Source organism: Rhipicephalus microplus, chromosome X (genome assembly GCF_043290135.1).
Source record: "Rhipicephalus microplus isolate Deutch F79 chromosome X, USDA_Rmic, whole genome shotgun sequence".
Classification (NCBI taxonomy): Eukaryota; Metazoa; Arthropoda; class Arachnida; order Ixodida; family Ixodidae; genus Rhipicephalus; species Rhipicephalus microplus.
In genome coordinates, this window is record NC_134710.1 from 243,574,665 (window position 1) to 243,592,766 (window position 18,102).

Genomic DNA, 18,102 nt, shown 5'->3' on the forward strand with positions numbered 1-18,102 from the left:
CAATCGCGTCGAGGCGAAACGTGTTCTATTTTTCCTTGCGCAGTACACACGAGAGTAGAGCCGGTCGCGTAGGGGCGTGTTGTCGTTCCGCGAGACCAACAACCTCGAGAGTTGAGTGGCATGCGGCAAGTCGCATAACCAAGCAGCCTTGTGCTCTGTGGCTGCCAGGGTGTCGTCAACTGAGGAGGAACGACCGATAATAACAGCGAAGGTTGGTTAGACATGATAGCGACGCATGAGGCCATGTATAAAATTGAAAGCGTCCAATTCACCGAAACTACGCAGGAGACTATGCGTGTACCTTACGATTCCGAATGATAGTACCCTTGATACAGAAAGATAATCGAGTGAAAATATGAGGTTGGCTAAAGTTAGGCGTGCAACAATAGGTTGAAAAATGTAAAGCAGCCAAAAAAAAAAGAATGCGCATTTATCAGATCTCAACTCATTCGTCGTTAAAACAGCTCGACGATCCAGTCGCTCTCGCTAAAACATTAGATCGACAACCTCCTCACACACGTTGTTCAAAGTGGTTGGCAGGGAAGCGGAAGGGGAAGGGGGAGGGGGGCTAATCTGCAAGACTACCGGGGGGCGTCGGTCTTGCGAATCGAAAGAGCTGTGTAGAAGAGAACAGTACCGGAAAATACTTTGGTTCGGGCCTCGCCCAGATATATTGGCTGGAGCCACTTAAGTTTCCCTTGGTCGATTATCAGGGGTATGTTCTCCATGTTTTCGCAAAACTAGAAAATCGCGACAAGAACGGGGTTGGGTAGCCTTTAACTTACAAGAGGAAAGAAGCATTTTACGCACTATCTGTAGCTTCTTGAGAAGCACCGCAGGGATTTCCACGTGTCAGAAAAAAGTAAAGATTCCTGATGGCAACGCTTGCAGTATCACGTGTTCGATGTGCGACAATTATTAAACAAACAGGTGACGTCGAAAGCATTAAAATGCCAACTGTAAAGATGTTTCTTCACTTCAAATAAAACAAAAACAAAGAACAAGCCATGTCATTGCTCTTTCCATCACGCTTTCCATCAGGACTAAGGCAACAGTGGCATTCATGTGATGCGTGACGAAAGTCCCAGGAGAGAGAGAAAGAGAGATAGGAAACAGAGATGTAGACTATATTACCCGTTAAACTACACGCTTGACAAAAGAGCAGAACCCCTCCCCCCTTCTTCCCACGTGGCCATATAAAACAGAAGCTTTTGTGTAAACGTCTACAAGGTGATTAAAATAATAATTAGCGCGCAAACACGCGGCACATTCACACATCCAGGTACCAAACACGTACAGCGCTCTGTACGTCTGTGGTACCTGGGTGTGTTATTTTATTTTAAAAAAACTAGTTATTTTTCAAAAATGAGCAACCAACTAGCCCAACAACAAGTTATTTTACTATTGCCTACAACGCCAGATGGGCGTGGCGCGTTATATGCATCGAGAGCGTGGTTGGTCAGCGTGTAAACTGCTACGAACAATGTTTTGCCGAGTGCACTGCGACCACAACGGGGCAATGATACTCACACGTCGTTCTTAGGCACCTTCTTGGCTGGCGTGTGCTGCAGACCCACGTCCACAGGTTCTGCCGAGATAGCGAGACGCTTTAGCCGTGCCCCTCCCGTGGGCAGCGCATACTGCTCGTGGCGACCAGCCGACAGCTGGAGGTTGTGAGTCAGCTGCACCGTGAGAGGCTTCAACACGTCGTGAAACCTGCCTAACTGAAGTTGAAGCTCGTGATTGACGCCTTCTAGGATCTCCAGGCGAGACCTGAGATCGGCAATCACTCGATCCTTCTCCGACAGCTCGGCTCGATACTGCTCGAGCGCTGCGAGCATTTCCACAGCGGTCAGGGCGTCCACCACGTTATTTTTCTCACAGGATGTGCTTTCCATGGTGCACAATGTTCGGGATGGCACTGGGCACTGCGAGATAACCACTGATAGCCACAATGCGGACCACTGTTCAGAGGCAGCGCTTCCAAACACGAAACCAAAGAAATCGTCCGCCAAGCGCGCTATCGGTCTCTATCGACACTTGGACAGTTTTAGCAGATGTGACTCACATTGGGGCTTGAGTACGCGAAATGGAGCAGCACTGGCGCACAACAGAGGCGGCTTGGCCTTCCTATCTCGTAAAACACGCAATAGATGCTGATGTTCCGAACACAATTCACTTCCAATATTCTCGCCAATTGGCACTCACTTCCAAACGATGCGTGCTGCGGCTCGACGCGTTATGGCAACGATTTCCAGGAAAGCCAAACACGTGATTGCGCTCAGTCAGAACGTTCGTCTATCAACTTCTTTCTTCTAGAATATTCGCAACAATCTAACCTTGAGAAAATTGGCCACGAAATGCGGCAAGCAGAGTGTAAGCTGGCCTGAGAGCAACTGGAGCGCAAACGAAGACACAAATCCAAAGAGCCAGCAGTCAGAGTACAAATATGCGAAAACACAAACTGTCTGTCACATCGGTGGCACGGCGTGCACTTTGAAAAGGCTCGTCGCGTTCCAGCAGTCCAGCCTTGCCATACGAAATCGTCGCACCTCGCAAGCAAAGAAAATCACTCTTCTCGCTTCTTCGGAGAGATTCCTTGTTGTAGAAGTAACGATCGAAGCGAGAGGCGCCGCTGTACGCACAGGACGGCAGACGTTCCGGCGCTCGAAGTTCACGTGCGAGACGATCCGGTAGAGGGGGGCCCATCGACTGGCGTGAAATTCACTCTTTCCTCGGGTGGCCGGGGAAAGCACCGGCCCGCAGTCTAACGCCAGTCGAGGGCTTGTCTCCGCTATGCACGCCGCCGCGTGGTGTCGGTCGCATCGTTCCCTTCTCCGCCATCGTTCAAGGCCGAATGGCCCGGCAGCCCACGGGTTCGTGCGGACGGTTACTCAGAAGGGATGCAACGACGCGCAGTCGCTGTCGAAAAAAGACGTAACGTTGGTCTCAGTTGCCACAGCGCGGACTCATTAGGCGCCTCTTAAGATCTTACGCGGCATCGGAACATTGTGCGCACCCAGAACAAGAACGCTACGTCTTCACAGCACGAAATAATAACGGGCCAACCAAGAAAATTTTCGCTGAGTTTCGGCATAGTGTTCCAGCAAGCATTCGTTCTTTGAGTCATTTAATAATTGGAATGCATTATGTGTGCTACATAACACGGGAAATTCTGCGAGCATCTGGTGTTAATATCTGACTGTAAAAACGTACGTGACCAAGTGATAACGTCAAGTTTCAATGTCAATGAGAGCCGGCACCCCCCCCCCCCCCCCTCCTCAGAAAGAAAAAAAGGACGACTTTGCCGGTTAGAAAAAATAATACTCGCGTTCAAAGCCAACCTGGCCCCATCCCAATGTTGAGGTGGCCCACCCCCAGAATTTGGGTGGCCCGAACTTAAAAAGGTGATGTTGCCCACTACGAGCACGATGACGACGTTTGACAGCTACGCGGCGAACAGCCTTAAACTGCAAGGTCACATGTCGAAGTGATTACGATATGTGGCCCAGACACACCGCGGCCACGATTGCCGCACGAGTCTGCTCCGTCTCTATCAGTAACTGTATTTATTACAGCGAAAGCTGTTCTGAGATCTAGAGTCACGCGCGGCGCCGCAGTTGTCCGCCACGCTTCTCAGAAGAATGACAAAGGATAGCCTAGCGAATGCCAGCCTACTGCCCAGAAATTATTATCATTAATGCCGTAGTGGGTACCCAGCAAGTGTGCTCGCAGCAGCTACTCAATGAGTGTTTAGAAGAGGCTCTGAAAGGCCGCTCTTCTAGCTTTCGCTGTGACTGTGCTGCCACTTCCGCGCAGGCCTGGCGTTTTATTTATTTATTTATTTATTCATTTATTAAGAACTTTGTAAATGACTGACTGGTTCATACAGTTTAACGTTAAAATTCAATGCAGAGAGCGTATAGGGTCACGGATTGATTTTCTCCATATAAACAAGCAGGCCCCAATAATCACTTCTAGCACTGTTCAATTTTTTTTAAAATAAGTATTAACCTGCCCAGCTCGGCGAACTACCTTCAGAATTTTCGCAGCAATGATTTATTCCTCTTTTGTGTTTATTTTGCATCCTCCCACCCCCCAACCCCAGAAAATGCATCTACCAAGGTTTCAACTTGAGACCAGGCGTCGTTCGGCAGCCGCAGTCACGAGCCACCATGAGTATTCAGAATAAGAAATAAATAAAGGCATGCGCCCAATCGCACGGCCACTGCTCGAACTTTTCGCGGTAACAGCGCTGGCCAGTGCATGCGTTTTGCCGCGCAGAATAGCGTTCGCGAGTACGCGCCGAAGCCACTGCGCGAGCAACGTTTTGCTAAGCCGAGACGTTGCCGCGATATAGTCGCCTACACGACGACTGTGTGGCCTTCACCGCGAGCGAAGGACTTCAGCACCGCGGAGGTGTACACGCGCGAAAGTTTCGGACACCCACCGGGTATATAGAACCGTTAAGGCCTGACCACACGCAGCCGTTGCAGCGCGTCAGCGCGGGGCTTTTTTGACGCCCGCGTCAAGAAGCCCCTGAAAGAGAGGGCACAGAGAAATATACTATATAAAGAGTGGTCACTGGAGCCTTTTCGCGGCCCACCAAGAGAGTGTCTGATCAATCGCTAGATAACGTACCCATCATCGCTTTTACTTCTTTTTTAAGACATGTAATAGCCTCTTCAGGAGGACAATGAATACCCAAGTTTAGGATCAATTTTTTGCAAATTTTCTTATTAAGTTGTGCGATTTTCTATATCCGCTGTACATCATATCCCGCTGAGGACATTTAATGCCTTACAACAGAAAATGGTAAAATACGACTAGGAAGTGCGGTCATTCTGAATTTGTTTTGCAGAAAGAGGCACATTCATATGGTTTAGATGCGTTGTACACGTATTCCCTTCCCGAAAGCATAGGTGTGTAGCCTAGTGGTAAAGACACTCACTTTCGGAGCATGAGCATGCAGCTTCAAACCCCCAGCGTCGGAAAGAAGAAAAATTTGTTATTTTATTTATGCTGAAGCCATTATCGGGTCTGACCAACCACTCGTGGTGCTGAAAGCAGCGCAGTAGCTGGGCCACAGGGCCCTACGGGAGTGTCCGCTCTTTATGTGTTTCTCTATGGAGAGGGCGCGTGGCTACGCGAAGCTGCGCGGCCACTCTCCGTATGGAGGGGGCACGACGCCGCTTCTAAGAGCCCCGCGCTGACGCGCTGCAACGGCTGCGTGTGGTCAGGCCTTTGTGATACCGTACCTCACGCCGGGACGAACGAGTAAAACGCTTTCAGTGGCTCCAAATGTAGAGTCAGCGAAGGCAGAGGAGGGCTGGACGCTGTGCTATCATACTGCTCGATTTAACTCGTGCTCGTCATGCTTCAAAGCCGCAAAAGAAAAGGGGCGATAGTGAGCCTCGCACAACGCGCGCGCAGAAAGAATGGCAACACAGGAAGGAAGTGGAGAGGGGTTGGTTACGTGAAAAATGAACGTTTCACGGTTGGCCGTTTCAAGCGTCTCGCCACGGTCACTTCGTGACGCAACTCTTTTTTTTTTTCCCTTTCCGTCTCGGTCATGAAAAGCAGACGCGCCCGCTGACTTGAACCCGCGTTCAGAGGCACGTCCGACACGTCCTATATACTGTTAAGAGTTCGCAGCGCAACAGCTTCAAACAGTGTGTACGTGCGTCACAGTCAATTGTCAAAAGGCGGCAATAATACAAAGAAAATGCCTTGTGTAGATGTATTCCGCATCTTGGTAGATATTTGTGCTGTTCTCTGCCAAGACTGTTGCACATTACTTTAGTTTTGGGGCACATTAATTTTCAGATTTACTTTTCCGCTTTCCGCATCCAGTTCAGTAATCATGATCTGTAATTCGTCCTCTGAGTTGCTTATCAAGGCAATGTCATATCGCAGGTTACCAAGATACACTCCATTAACTCTTATCCCTAACTCCTACCAATCTAAGGCCCCGAAAACTTCCTGTAAACACGCGGTGAATAGCATTGGAGAGATCGTGTCTCTCTGCCGTACGCCCTTATTTATTGGTATTCTGTCGCTTTCTTTTTAGAGAACTACGCTGGCTGTGGATCCGCTGTAAATTTCTTACAGTATGTTTATGTAGGGTTCGATGCCTTGACTCCGTAGTGCCTGCATTACTACTGATGTCTCGACTGAGTCAAACACGTTCTTGTAATTTATGAAGGCTATATATAGGGGTTGATTGTATTCCGCGTATTTCTCTATTACCTGATTAATAGTATGAATATGGTCTATTGTGGAGTAGTCGGTAGGAAACCCTGCTTGGTCCCTTGGTTGATTGAACTTGAATATCACGTCAATTCTATAGCTAATATTTTTTGTGAACAGTTTGTAGAGAACGGACAATAAGCTGATCGGCCTGTAATGTTTAAAGTCCTTGGCGTCAACTTTCTTATGGATTAAGATGATGTCTGCATTCTTGCAAGATTCTGGCACCCTTCCCGTCACGGGACACTTCGTATATAAGGTGGCCAGTTTTTCTAACAAAATTCGTCCACCATCTTTCAGCAGGTCTGTTGTTACCTTATCCTCATCTGCGGCTTTGCCTCTTTGCATTTCTTCTAGGGCTTTTCTTAATTCCCGTGTCGTTAATGGCAGGATATCGAAATTCCTTTCGGCTATCATTGCTTCTTACGAATATCATCCTGGTTGTTTCGGCTTCTGTACAGCTCTCTGTAGAACTCCTCCACCACCTTAACTATCCTATTCATATTGGTTATGACACTGCCTTCCTTGTCCCTTAATGAATACACACTATTTCTGCCTATGCGCAAGTTTGCCTTCGCAGCTTTTAGGCTTCTGCCGCTTTTTACAGCCTGCTCAATTATCTCCGTGTTATACCTTCTGATGTCAGCTACTTGCGCCTATTTATTAACTTCGAAAGCTCCACTAGCTCTATTTTGTCGGTTGCATTTGCGGCTTTCATAATTTGTCGTCTCTTAATAAGATATTTCGTCTCCTGAGATAGTTTGCAAGTGTCCTGTATAGTCACTGTACCTCCGACTTCCGTTGCACTCTCTTTGATGATACTAGTAAGATTATCGTTCATTGTGTCAACGCTAACATCGCTTACCTCATTTTGCGCCTTGTGCGAAAGAAACTTCGTGCGAAAGTAATGACGTGGTCGCATCACCCTCTGCATAGCGTCAACTTGAATTGATAGACCCCCACGGCTCTCGGCACCACACACACACACAACGATAGGTTCACGCGACACGTTCAGCTTGTTAGTGCTTCTAAGAGCCCTCATAGTCGTACGTTTTGTTAATGACATTGGTACCAATGGGCGGCTATGCTTTAGGATACATGTGTTTTTTTTTCTTTCAATTTGCCTGTTTGTTTGGACAGTGTACTGTCACATTAGGTGCTGGAGGTAACGTAGCGTAGGACTTTTAATCAAATATTAATGCAAAGAGTATGCTTTATATACTTTGCCTATTACAGCCTCAGCATGGCCTATATAATATACAAGACCCAACATGGGTTTGTATATTATACAGGCCATGTTTGTGTGACGCTCGTAATAATTGTATCTAAGGTTTGTTCGACAAATTCGTTAAACGGCTGCCGGGCAAAGTTAGTAACAGTGCGCGAAAGAACCATTGCAAGCTTTAAGTGTCTGGAAGCTCATGTATTAAAAAGGTAACAAAAGTTAATAAGTGCCCGAGAAAGTTAGTAACAGCTCAGATAACTTTTTGCTTTTAGTTACAAGCTTTTCACACTTTTTTTTAGAGTGCACACAAGGTACATTGATTCGGCCGTGAATAGACCTGAAGGATTTATTCAAATGTGGTTCAAAATTAACGAACTGCTCAAAATGCAAGGGTGCGGGCCACATTAGCCAACCTACGTTTCGGGTGAATCAAAACGCCAGCTTGAATTTGACGCAACGGGCTGAAAGTTGTAAATGAATATGTCTACTTAGTATAGGTAGTAACCGCGGAGCCGAACCATGAGAGTGAAATAACTACAATAATAAGAATGGGGTGAATCACAATCGGAAGCATTCTCAAATCATGACTGGTAGACTGCCAGTATCCCTCAAGACGAAGCTATATAACAGCTGTATCTTGCCGGTACTTACTGACGGAGCAGAAACCTGGAGGTTTACAAAGAGGGTTCAGCTTAAATTGAGGACGACACAGCGAGCGATGGAAAGCATAATAATAGGTGTAACCTGAAGAGACAAGAAGAAATCAGAGTGGGTCAGGGAACAAACGGGGGTTAAGGACATTGTAGTTGAAATCAAGCGGAGGAAATGGACATGGGTCGGGCAAGTAGCACGTAGGCAGGATAACCGCTCGTCATTAAGGGTAACTGACTGGATTTCCAAAGGAGGCAAACGCTAGAAGGGGAGACAAAAAGTTGGGTGGGCCGATGAGAATAAAAAGTTCACAGGTATAACGTGGCAGCAGAAAGCACAAGACCGGGTTGATGGGCGGATAAAGGCAGATGTCTTTGCCCTGCAATGGGCGAAGTGAGGCTAATCATGATTATTATTATGATGATACTGCGCTAGAGCTGTTTGCGAAAACGTAAAACTTCACGCAATTTGGACAGTGCATGCAGGTATTATTAGCGAAGGACAACCCACCAATGAAGGATACACGAATGAAAAACTTTGTGAATTCGCTCTCTGGATTCGAGGTGCAGTCGACACGCTCTGGTTTATAATAATTTTGAATGGTCATGAACTCAAACCTAGGATGAAATAGCCCGTCAAGTACAAACAGCGTTAGCAGTTATCCATACTGCTTGATTTCGCGAATTTGCACTATCTCAAAACACAAGCAAGCAACCACGGTGCAGTTGGTTACGCTAACAGGCGAGCCCGATGCCTCACATCATCACAAGGCCGTGCCACAGAGAACTTAGGCGCGACCGTTTCTCAGTTGTGGTATTTCGAGCTAAGGACGCTATTATCCGTTAACCGTTTACAACTAAGTGGTCGAGCAGCTATGAACAACACCGGTAAGACAGGGATGCGCCAGTTCTACGCTTACCTTTTCTTGGGTTTATTATTACTGAAGTAAAAATACAATATATAGCTGGGGTACTCCTGCAATGGCGACAGCTAGTCTGCTTTACAGAGAATAGTTGCACTAATACACACTACATATTTGTCGACCATTTGTTATTTCTTGTACAGCATAGAAAATGCAGAGGGCGACAGCAAACGAAAAGGGGAAGAGGGGGGGGGGGTTCAGAGGGAGTAAGCAACCAGCCATCCTACCACCGCCATTGTCCGCAGGAAGATAAACATAGAAATGAACACCAGAATTCTCAATACAGAAGATGACCACGAACACAGTGAGGCGTAGTTTAACGGCAAAGTTAATACACGCTTTCTTTCACTCATTGCTATATGCACACATAACACCAGGCTCAGACAATGCGCCTTCGTTAACAGTTTTGTAGCCACATTCTGTCACTGCACTGATGCTGTCTCATCGCGAAGCTAGTTACTCGGATCCGGCTAGGTCGGCAGTGTGGTCCCCGAGCAGGCACTGATCAGTTCGGGAATGAAAAGACGCCACCGTATCTTTGACGCACGTGCCCGCAAACGTATACTGCGCCGGCTCGCGGTGATGAGGCCGGGCAATTATGCGACGCGCCCGAAGACCACAACGCGGCGCCTTGTGCACAACGCGAGGCGTGTACGGGCGCCACAAGGCGGGATGAAATTATCCGAGGAAAGAAGAGAGCGGAAGATGAGAAGGACGTCGTCGGAGAACAATTAAACACAGTTATCTCGTTCATTTTTACGCCGCTAAGCATCCCTGGACGCAGCGAATGCGGTGCAAGGAAAAACAGGCGGCAATACGAGAAGACGTCATGACAAAGACGTCAGAGCGTTTTCGAATGAAAATTGGACGAAAAATGAAAATGACGTAGTTTTGCCGGGCAAGCTTTCCATTCGCGCTTTCTCTCCAATTCAACAGCAACGCTGTGTTTTCAGATGCTGACACTGTGTCTCGCACGCCGAAAAACGTTGCGAGAAGGACGTCTTGAACCACCAGGAGAGGTCCAGAAGCCTGAGAGGTCAGGCCGAGAAAAGGCAAGGTCACGTGCGGTTTCTACCATGCGGTTTCGAGGAGTTTACTCGAGAAGACACTGCTTCAGGTACTGATTACGGAAACAAAACCATCGACGGACGCCAGCGCGTCTCTCGCCCCAACATTGTACGTCACATTACGCGAAGATGAAGACTGTGCACAAAGGCAAGGACGAGAAGCTGTATTTCAACGAGTTTATGACCCACTTGACTGATAACAGATTCTTCGCTTCACTCCTCAGGCATGACACAAAGGGTGCTATGACGGCAATGAAACGCTTTCCTGTCAAGAGATAGACGGATTGACGCAATCCCGTTGCTTCACCTTTCATGCGCTGTACCATGGCAAGCAAAGCGGCCTCATACAAAGTCATCTTTCTTCTGTGGCTACCGCAGAGAAGAATAAGCTGCCCACATAGACAAGAAAAAGTCCGTGCCCTAATGGAATACAAAATAATCGCGATAGCGTAGCTGTGCGAATGAACATATAGCGCATCCCACTACATGTAGTGGCCGCAGAGCGCTTTTGAAAATGTAAGAACAAGCAAGAGACAATACCAACTATAGTATACGCTCTGCGTCAGTCATGTATTGTGTAGTATTGCGCAGGTGCTGTATACTGACGTCAGCGCATGTCATCAAGAATGAATCGAAATAACTGAAGGAGCAATCTGACAGCACGGACAAATTATGCGAACTATATCAATAGATCGCAAAGTAGGGCTACCCCCACCCCCCCACACACGCACGCATGCATATATATATATATATATATATATATATATATATATATACAAGTTAAAGCAAAGGAAAACGAACCCGTGAGTTCACACTTCTTTCCTTAATTCATTAGCGAGGGTCTTGTACTGGCAGTCTTGTACTGGCAAGACACGAACTTATTTTCCGCCTCACATCATACGTACTTTGTATTTTGCTTATATTCATAGCCATATTTCGTATTGCGCATCATCTTGGGCCAACACATATTTCACGCACATCGAACGTTTGCAGCGACTTCAGAATCAAGCAGTTAGATTAATGACTTTCAGCCCATTTTACTTCTCCTGCAGCTCGTTCTTTTCTCAGCTTAACATACTCCCATTGAGACAATTATTTTGTCATAGAATGTCCGTTGTCGCCTTTAGACTCATCGTGCATGACATTTTTATTGCATGCATTGATCATCGTCACTTAACTAATGGTAACATCACTCAGTTTTCCTAGTGCAATAATCTTCTTTCGCCGGCCGTAAGGACAAACTACGGCAAGTTCTCAATCTTATTTACTAGCATAGCCATTCGGAATTCATTGCCTTTCGAATTGAAATCATCGCATAACATCCATATTTTCACTTCGCGCAGTAAGAAATATTACGTTCAGGAATTAATCAACTCATCCGATTTGTGTAATTAACTGTTAATAGCTCTCCACAGTTCTGTGCTATTTTACTACTTCAATTTGCCTTTGTATAACTGATAACACTGATAATGAAACGTGTTGCATTTGTCACGTAGGGTTCATTAATATTGTTTTTTGTCTTCACTTGCTTTTGACTATTTCCTTGTTATTTTTCAATAGTGAGTATTACCATTATGTTGTGTATTGATCGTATTTTTATTGTTAATCAAGATTATTCATTATTACTCACAAGTGCGTATACTATTGCTGTATTTTTTGTATTTACCCCATCCATGTAGCCATAGGAGGTCCCCCTGTCAGTTTCTCTGAAACTTTGGGACCTCCTGCTTTAATAACGCTAACCATTTAACTCAACTGAACTATTTAATAAACTTGACTTGACTTGACTTGGTGCCTTTAGGTTGTATACCAGGGATTATTGGCCCCGACGCGATGATCTAGTGGTTAAGGTACTCGGCTGCTGACCCGCAGATCGCGGGATCGAATCCCAGCTGCGGCGGCTGCATTTTCGATGAAGGCGAAAACGAGGCCCGTGTGCTCCGATTCGGGTGCACGTTAAACAACCCCAGGTGGTCAAAATTTCCGGAGCCCTCAACTACGGCATCTCTCATAATCATATGGTGGTTTTGGGACGTTAAACCCCACAAATCAAATCAATCAACGAGGGATTATTGGTCAGCTGCCAGCTCATAATACGTTCGCGTGCTACGTGACACCAAACAGGCTCATCAACAGTGTTCCACACTCGGCGCCATGGCTGCTTATGGCGCTGACACTGCTACGTTTAATTCACATATATACCCAATAAAGTTGCTGTGGGGATAGCCGCCTTGATAGGTAAGTTGGTAGAGCACCTAACGCGTTATTCGACGGTCCCAGGTTCGGTCTCTGCCCACGGGAAGTTATCTTTTCATCCAGTTTTCTTTCTTTACGTTCACATTACAATTAGGTCTAATAACTTCCCATTTACATTCCTTGGCATTATTGTCTGTTACATCTCATTGATATTGTGTCAAAACACAGAAAAACGAGCCCTTGGGTATACGCTTCTTTCCCTTATATATATATATATATATATATGTGTGTGTGTGTGTGTGTGCGTGTGCATGTGTGTGTGTGTGAAATTTTGTAACTTTGAGTCATTAGACTTGAGGCAATGAAAGAAACGAAGATCACCGGAAAAGTCAAAGAACTGACTCATTTGCTAAATTTTCTGTCTTTCTAATATAACTAATGCACCTAACTACATGTGAAAAATAAGCGATATGAAATAATTGCAAAAAAAAAAGAAGCAAGTTTCATTGCAAAAGCCCACGAAACTTTGGTGAATGCACGTAGTCGTAGAGGAAGTATCACTTTACAAGACGCACAGCTGCATAGTACATACAGCATCGCTTCAACCCCTCGCGCCGCCCTGTATTTACTGCGTCGATTTCACTCATTTTTACAGACGAAATAACTCAAAGTCGGTAATTCTGTGCGAATGTTTTCTGTCCAGTGACAAGTTGTCGGTTTGGGTGTTCAATTTTACTACGTCACCCCCTATCTGTCCAGTACTATCGTGTCACTATTCGCACCATACGCCACGTTTTAAAATATATATAGGTTTAAATCAGTCTGTGTACACAATCGAACACCCGCAGCTGATAGGATAAGATTTGTTTTGTCCACCTGTCTATAAATATTATTGCTGTTATGGTCAACTCCTTTCCCTTATGTTTCTTATTTTTGTTGCGCGCATTTTGTGCTCTTTTGATCGGTGTACTTATACATCGGCAATTATCCGCTATTCATCAAAGAAATATTGAACCGACTAGACAAACAGTTCACGAACCTATACAGCAATTCAGACATATCCTGTCAGCCATTCATAGCCCTACCAGCGCTCTATCAAGACGACCTTTATATAACGCGAGAATCGTATAGGGCAAATGCATCACTGTCATTTAACTAGGAGGATCCGACGTATGCAGCCTTCGTTGTGAACACAGAGCACCGCGAGCGTGGACCGCACTGTCAGCCGCCCATGCTGCATTCTCAGTCACTGTATACCGGATCTCCGCATGAGCGGTCTTGTGACAGTCCACCAGCGACAACGGGCTGCCGTCCTTCCCTTTGCCTGCAACGCGTTCGACGACGTCGAATTGAAAGAAGTATGAAATTAACTTGGCTGGATCGCACGTGAAGCCTTGCATTCAGCGTTGGTTGAGCGGTCGTCAAGCTTCGTAACGTATACAGTTCACACGGTATTTGATTTCGGTGCATCGAAGCATGCGATCGCCCTCTCATCGTTTTGCCGCATCAAACGCTGGCCACCCGGAGGCGAACTTGATGATGCTGTAGCTTTCCTCCTTCTATTTTACCCACTCCCCCCCCCCCCAACCTCCTCCCTGAAGCGCCAGTACACACTTGCGTTCTCTGTTTTGTCTCGGTGTGTTCCCTTTAGGCTTGCTTTCGATTTCATGTAGTGTTTAGGATTATAAGGTCGCAACATGTGGTCGCTGCCGATATACGTTTTATTCCCGCGATTAAAAAAAAAAGAAGAAGCACAGTTCTGGGATATGCACCGCTTACGAGTCGTCCACAAAATGGTTCAGGCAACACCAACGACAGCGTATCACTGCTCGGTTCCGCTTTTATATGGCTTTGTTTCACTCAATTTTTTCGGCAATTAACGAAGTCACTCACTCTCAACCTAAACTTTCAAAGATGCGCGAAAAGCGATTAAAATGTCTAAAAAAATACAAACAGCAGCCCACCTAGAACAGAAATAATGTTTTGCCAAGAAACAAAGCTACAATTGTCAGCTGCAGCAGTTAGGGGTTCAGATTGTTGCTGAGCTTTTACTATGTTTGCATAATTAATATGGGTGGTCTTTACTAGAATGTGGCTGCCATCATGATGGTAGTCGTATACACGCGACTTCGTGAGCAGCGCAACGCCGTAATAACTGAGCCGCTGCGTTGAGCAGAACGTCGTGAATTAAGCCCGTATACGTGTACGTATATATGCATTTTACTTTCTTGAACAAAATAAGTGAGCCCCGCTTTTTATTCCCTCAATTTATCAACCAGCCAGCTTTGCGGCTAAGGCGTTGTGCTACTGAACTCGATGTCGAGGACCAGATGCCGGAGTGCATTCGTAATGAAGGAGGAATGAGAAAACGCTCGCGTATACAAGATTCCTTAGAAGAACCTAGGCTGTGCATCAGTGGTCACGATCTTTTTTTTATTCCATTACGTTAAAAAAGGTATTTGATTTACGTCGACTGGCATAGATAATTTTCGTAATCGGAAAGCTAGCTTTTCTGCGATGCAGCTGGTCCAACCAATAACAACCTGGTCATTTCTGCAACCAGTGTTTACAAGCACAATCTGCCCACTATCGTGATATACAAATGCGTAAACGACACACTTCAGCATATACTGCCAGAATTTCAGTTTCACTTTGACCCCATGAAAAGAGAGAGAGAGAGAAAGAGGTTAATAAAAAAAAAGGAAGCCATTCATTGGGCGAGTGAGCAGTACAGAAAAAGTACGCATGCGAGGTGTGAAAAGATTCTATTGACATTACTAAGATAAGGTCATTTAACTCTTTGGACACTACTACGAAAACTCCAGTCACGTCAGCTAAATATCGACGACAGCATAAACACCAAACTGTACGCTCGTTTGTTGATATCAGGTGTCGGCGTTCAAAAAGGAACAAGACAAGGACCGTACAAAAACATGCACACGATCACCGAGTCGCCCAAGTGCTCATTACGTCGCAGATACAAATCGACGCAAAAAAACAGAACGCATTACGCGAGGCACCACGAATCCGGCGCACTCAAGGTGCCTTGAGAGGCAGTGTTTACAAGCCGTGCCCCGCACCATTCATCTGACTCGCACAATGGCTGGTATCACATCGCCTCTTAGAGGCCTTTTTGTGGAAGTGTTCTTTCCTGCACGCGAGGTGCGGCCCTAAGCGAATGCGACTGCCACGCGAGTTCGTCGGCCGCACACGGGTTCAGCCAAAACAACAAAGCACCGCATAGGTCACCGACGGGTGTATAGACGCGCGGTCATTGCATGCTGCGACAGGACAGAGACACCTTTCGCGGGAAGCGCGCAGGTGTTCTCTTTCAGCGCTGCTGCTCTTTCCCGCGTGCACTCACTATTGCAGAGTTACCGCTAACTGGCCCCAACAGCAAACCCGCAGCTATAAGCGCCTACTTCGCTACTGGGAACGAATTAAACTAATCGTCCATTCGTGTTTCTTGCCATTGGCGAGACGGGTCCACTATAAATATACCCAGCATCAGTATTGGCTAAAGTTTACTCTAACGAACATCGATTCTAGAGCAGGAATATTTTGTAAATACAGGCACTGCTTCTTGAGAGACAATTAATGTCACAGATATCACATCAGAGCAGCCATGCCCATTCATTTCCATTTGGCACTTGAAGTGCAAAGGTATTCATCTACGTTTAAAGCTTCCACAGTGTGTACACAGCATAGCTGACACCACAATGCAACTTACAAGTGCCAGCAAAGACCACCGAAAAGAACAAAAGTGCGCTGTCCTCTTGTCCATGAGGGCCACAGCGTAGCAGTCGAACACACTCCGGTATACCGTCATAGGAGAGCCCATTCGTACCGCCGGTTTACGTTTCCGCGCGCAACCCCCTTAGCAAAACACGCAGAATAAGAAGTCAGCACACAAACCAGACAACGGGCGACCGCAGTTACATATGCTCAACAGTGCTGTTGACGAAGCGGCGAGGAGGTTATTCCCGCAAATAGGAAAAAAAAAAAACACTCGCAGGAAACCACATCATCTCGAGAAACGAACGTACATGCGTCTCATCTTCCTTCTTAAAGCCCAGCAACAGCTGTTAAGTAGACGCAACAACAAGCGGCGGCATATTGTTCCAGGTTTCTTTTTTTTTGTCGTCATGGGGCATCGTATAGCAGCGCTTGTGTCACTGACATGTATAGTCGAGAAGGGCTGGCTCCGTCGACTGAATAAGGTTATATGACTCACGGCGACTATGCAAGCTCGACCGCTATTGCTATATAGATACACGCCGAGTACAACGACAGCGGCGCACACACGAGAGCGTATACAGAGTCATCGCCCGATGCTGGAACTGACCACATAAAAATCAGCAAAGCGGGAATAAGTGAGCGATGATAAATAATAATACAACGCTCTACTTGTAAGCGACGCCTTCTGCTCGGGGGACATAAAGACGGCATACAAGGGAGCGCAAAAAGGGAGGGCGCCAATAATGATTCTTGTTGCGGATATATATATATATATATATATATATATATATATATATATATATATATATATATATATATATATATATATATATATATATATATATATATATGAGAGAGTGAATCACCGTGGTGCGCCACGAATATAGAATAAGTGAGCGAAGATCGAAGTCGAAATGGTAATTACTTTTCGGAATAGATATGAATTTCACGGTTCAGCTTGCACGCAACTATACACAAGTTTTGCGCGAACTCGTGGTACGGAATGCGCGCGAAAGGCAAATTACACGGCGTAACTCTGCAGCAGTCTTTCGAACGTAACCCAAACACCGTGGGAATCGGCAACGCTTTAGCGAAGTTATCTTGCACAAATGTTTCTTGCATGCGTGCCTCTCGCAACCGCTTCGTAATACACATATTCTGACGAATTACTGTAATTGATTGATTGATATGTGAGGTTTAACGTCCCAAAATCACTATATGATTATGAGAGACGCCGTAGTGGAGGGCTCCGGAAATTTAGACCACCTGGGGTTCTTTAACGTGCACCCAAATCTGAGCACACGGGCCTACAACATTTCCGCCTCCATCGGAAATGCAGCCGCCGCAGCCGGGATTCGAACCCGCGCCCTGCGGGTCAGCAGCCGAGTACCTTAGCCACTAGACCACCGCGGCGGGGCGACGAATTACTGTACTTAGTTGCGAAAACATCACACAGCAGTATACATACGTTGGTTTCACAACATCCATTGCAAGCAAATTTTCCTAGATGCATTATTTTTTTTATTCGGACAGTGAAGAACAGCTTCCGGAAGTGCTCGCTGTTGAGCGTATACCGACACGTATTGATTGACATATGTGCTTTTAAACCATTATCCCACTTGTCGTAATTAAGATGTTCTTTGCGGAATTATATAGTGCTCCAATTATGAGAAACGCTACATGACGGCGAACGGTGGCTCTGAGCATGTTTTAAGCGCAGCGTGATGATGTGTATAGGTTAACGACCGACCACCATTGCAAATTCCGTGCCAAGGCTCAGCTCCCATGCACACTCACTATATAAATACCAATTGTGAAAATTAATTTTATTTTTCCTCGCAACTAAGAAAACTCGCATGAAAGCGACGTATGCGTAAATATCCAATACCAAGATGAGCGTGTGGTGTGAAATCAAAATAATTTCTCCTTCATAAATGCCCTTTCCTACTGGTCACTTGGCTTCACTAACGATGCATGTCTCACATCATGGTTGGCTGAAATATTCATCTGAGAAAAATTTTAATATGAAACGTTTTAGTGTTTATGGGCACTGA

General features: G+C 46.0%; 1 protein-coding gene across 4 annotated transcripts in view; it reads right to left on the minus strand.

The window, feature by feature from the left end:
- Positions 1-18,102, minus strand: part of for (cGMP-dependent protein kinase for) — a 182,900-nt gene that overhangs the window by 65,917 nt on the left and 98,881 nt on the right. Inside the window, exon 1 of one of the 4 annotated variants that reach the window (XM_037414183.2) lies at positions 1,531-2,716. The exons of the other annotated variants lie outside the window; for them this stretch is intronic. Within the exon in view, the coding sequence (XP_037270080.1) occupies positions 1,531-1,898 (368 nt within the window). The 5' untranslated portion in view covers positions 1,899-2,716. Of the gene's footprint in view, positions 1-1,530; positions 2,717-18,102 lie in introns of those variants that run through there. 4 annotated transcript variants of the gene reach the window in all.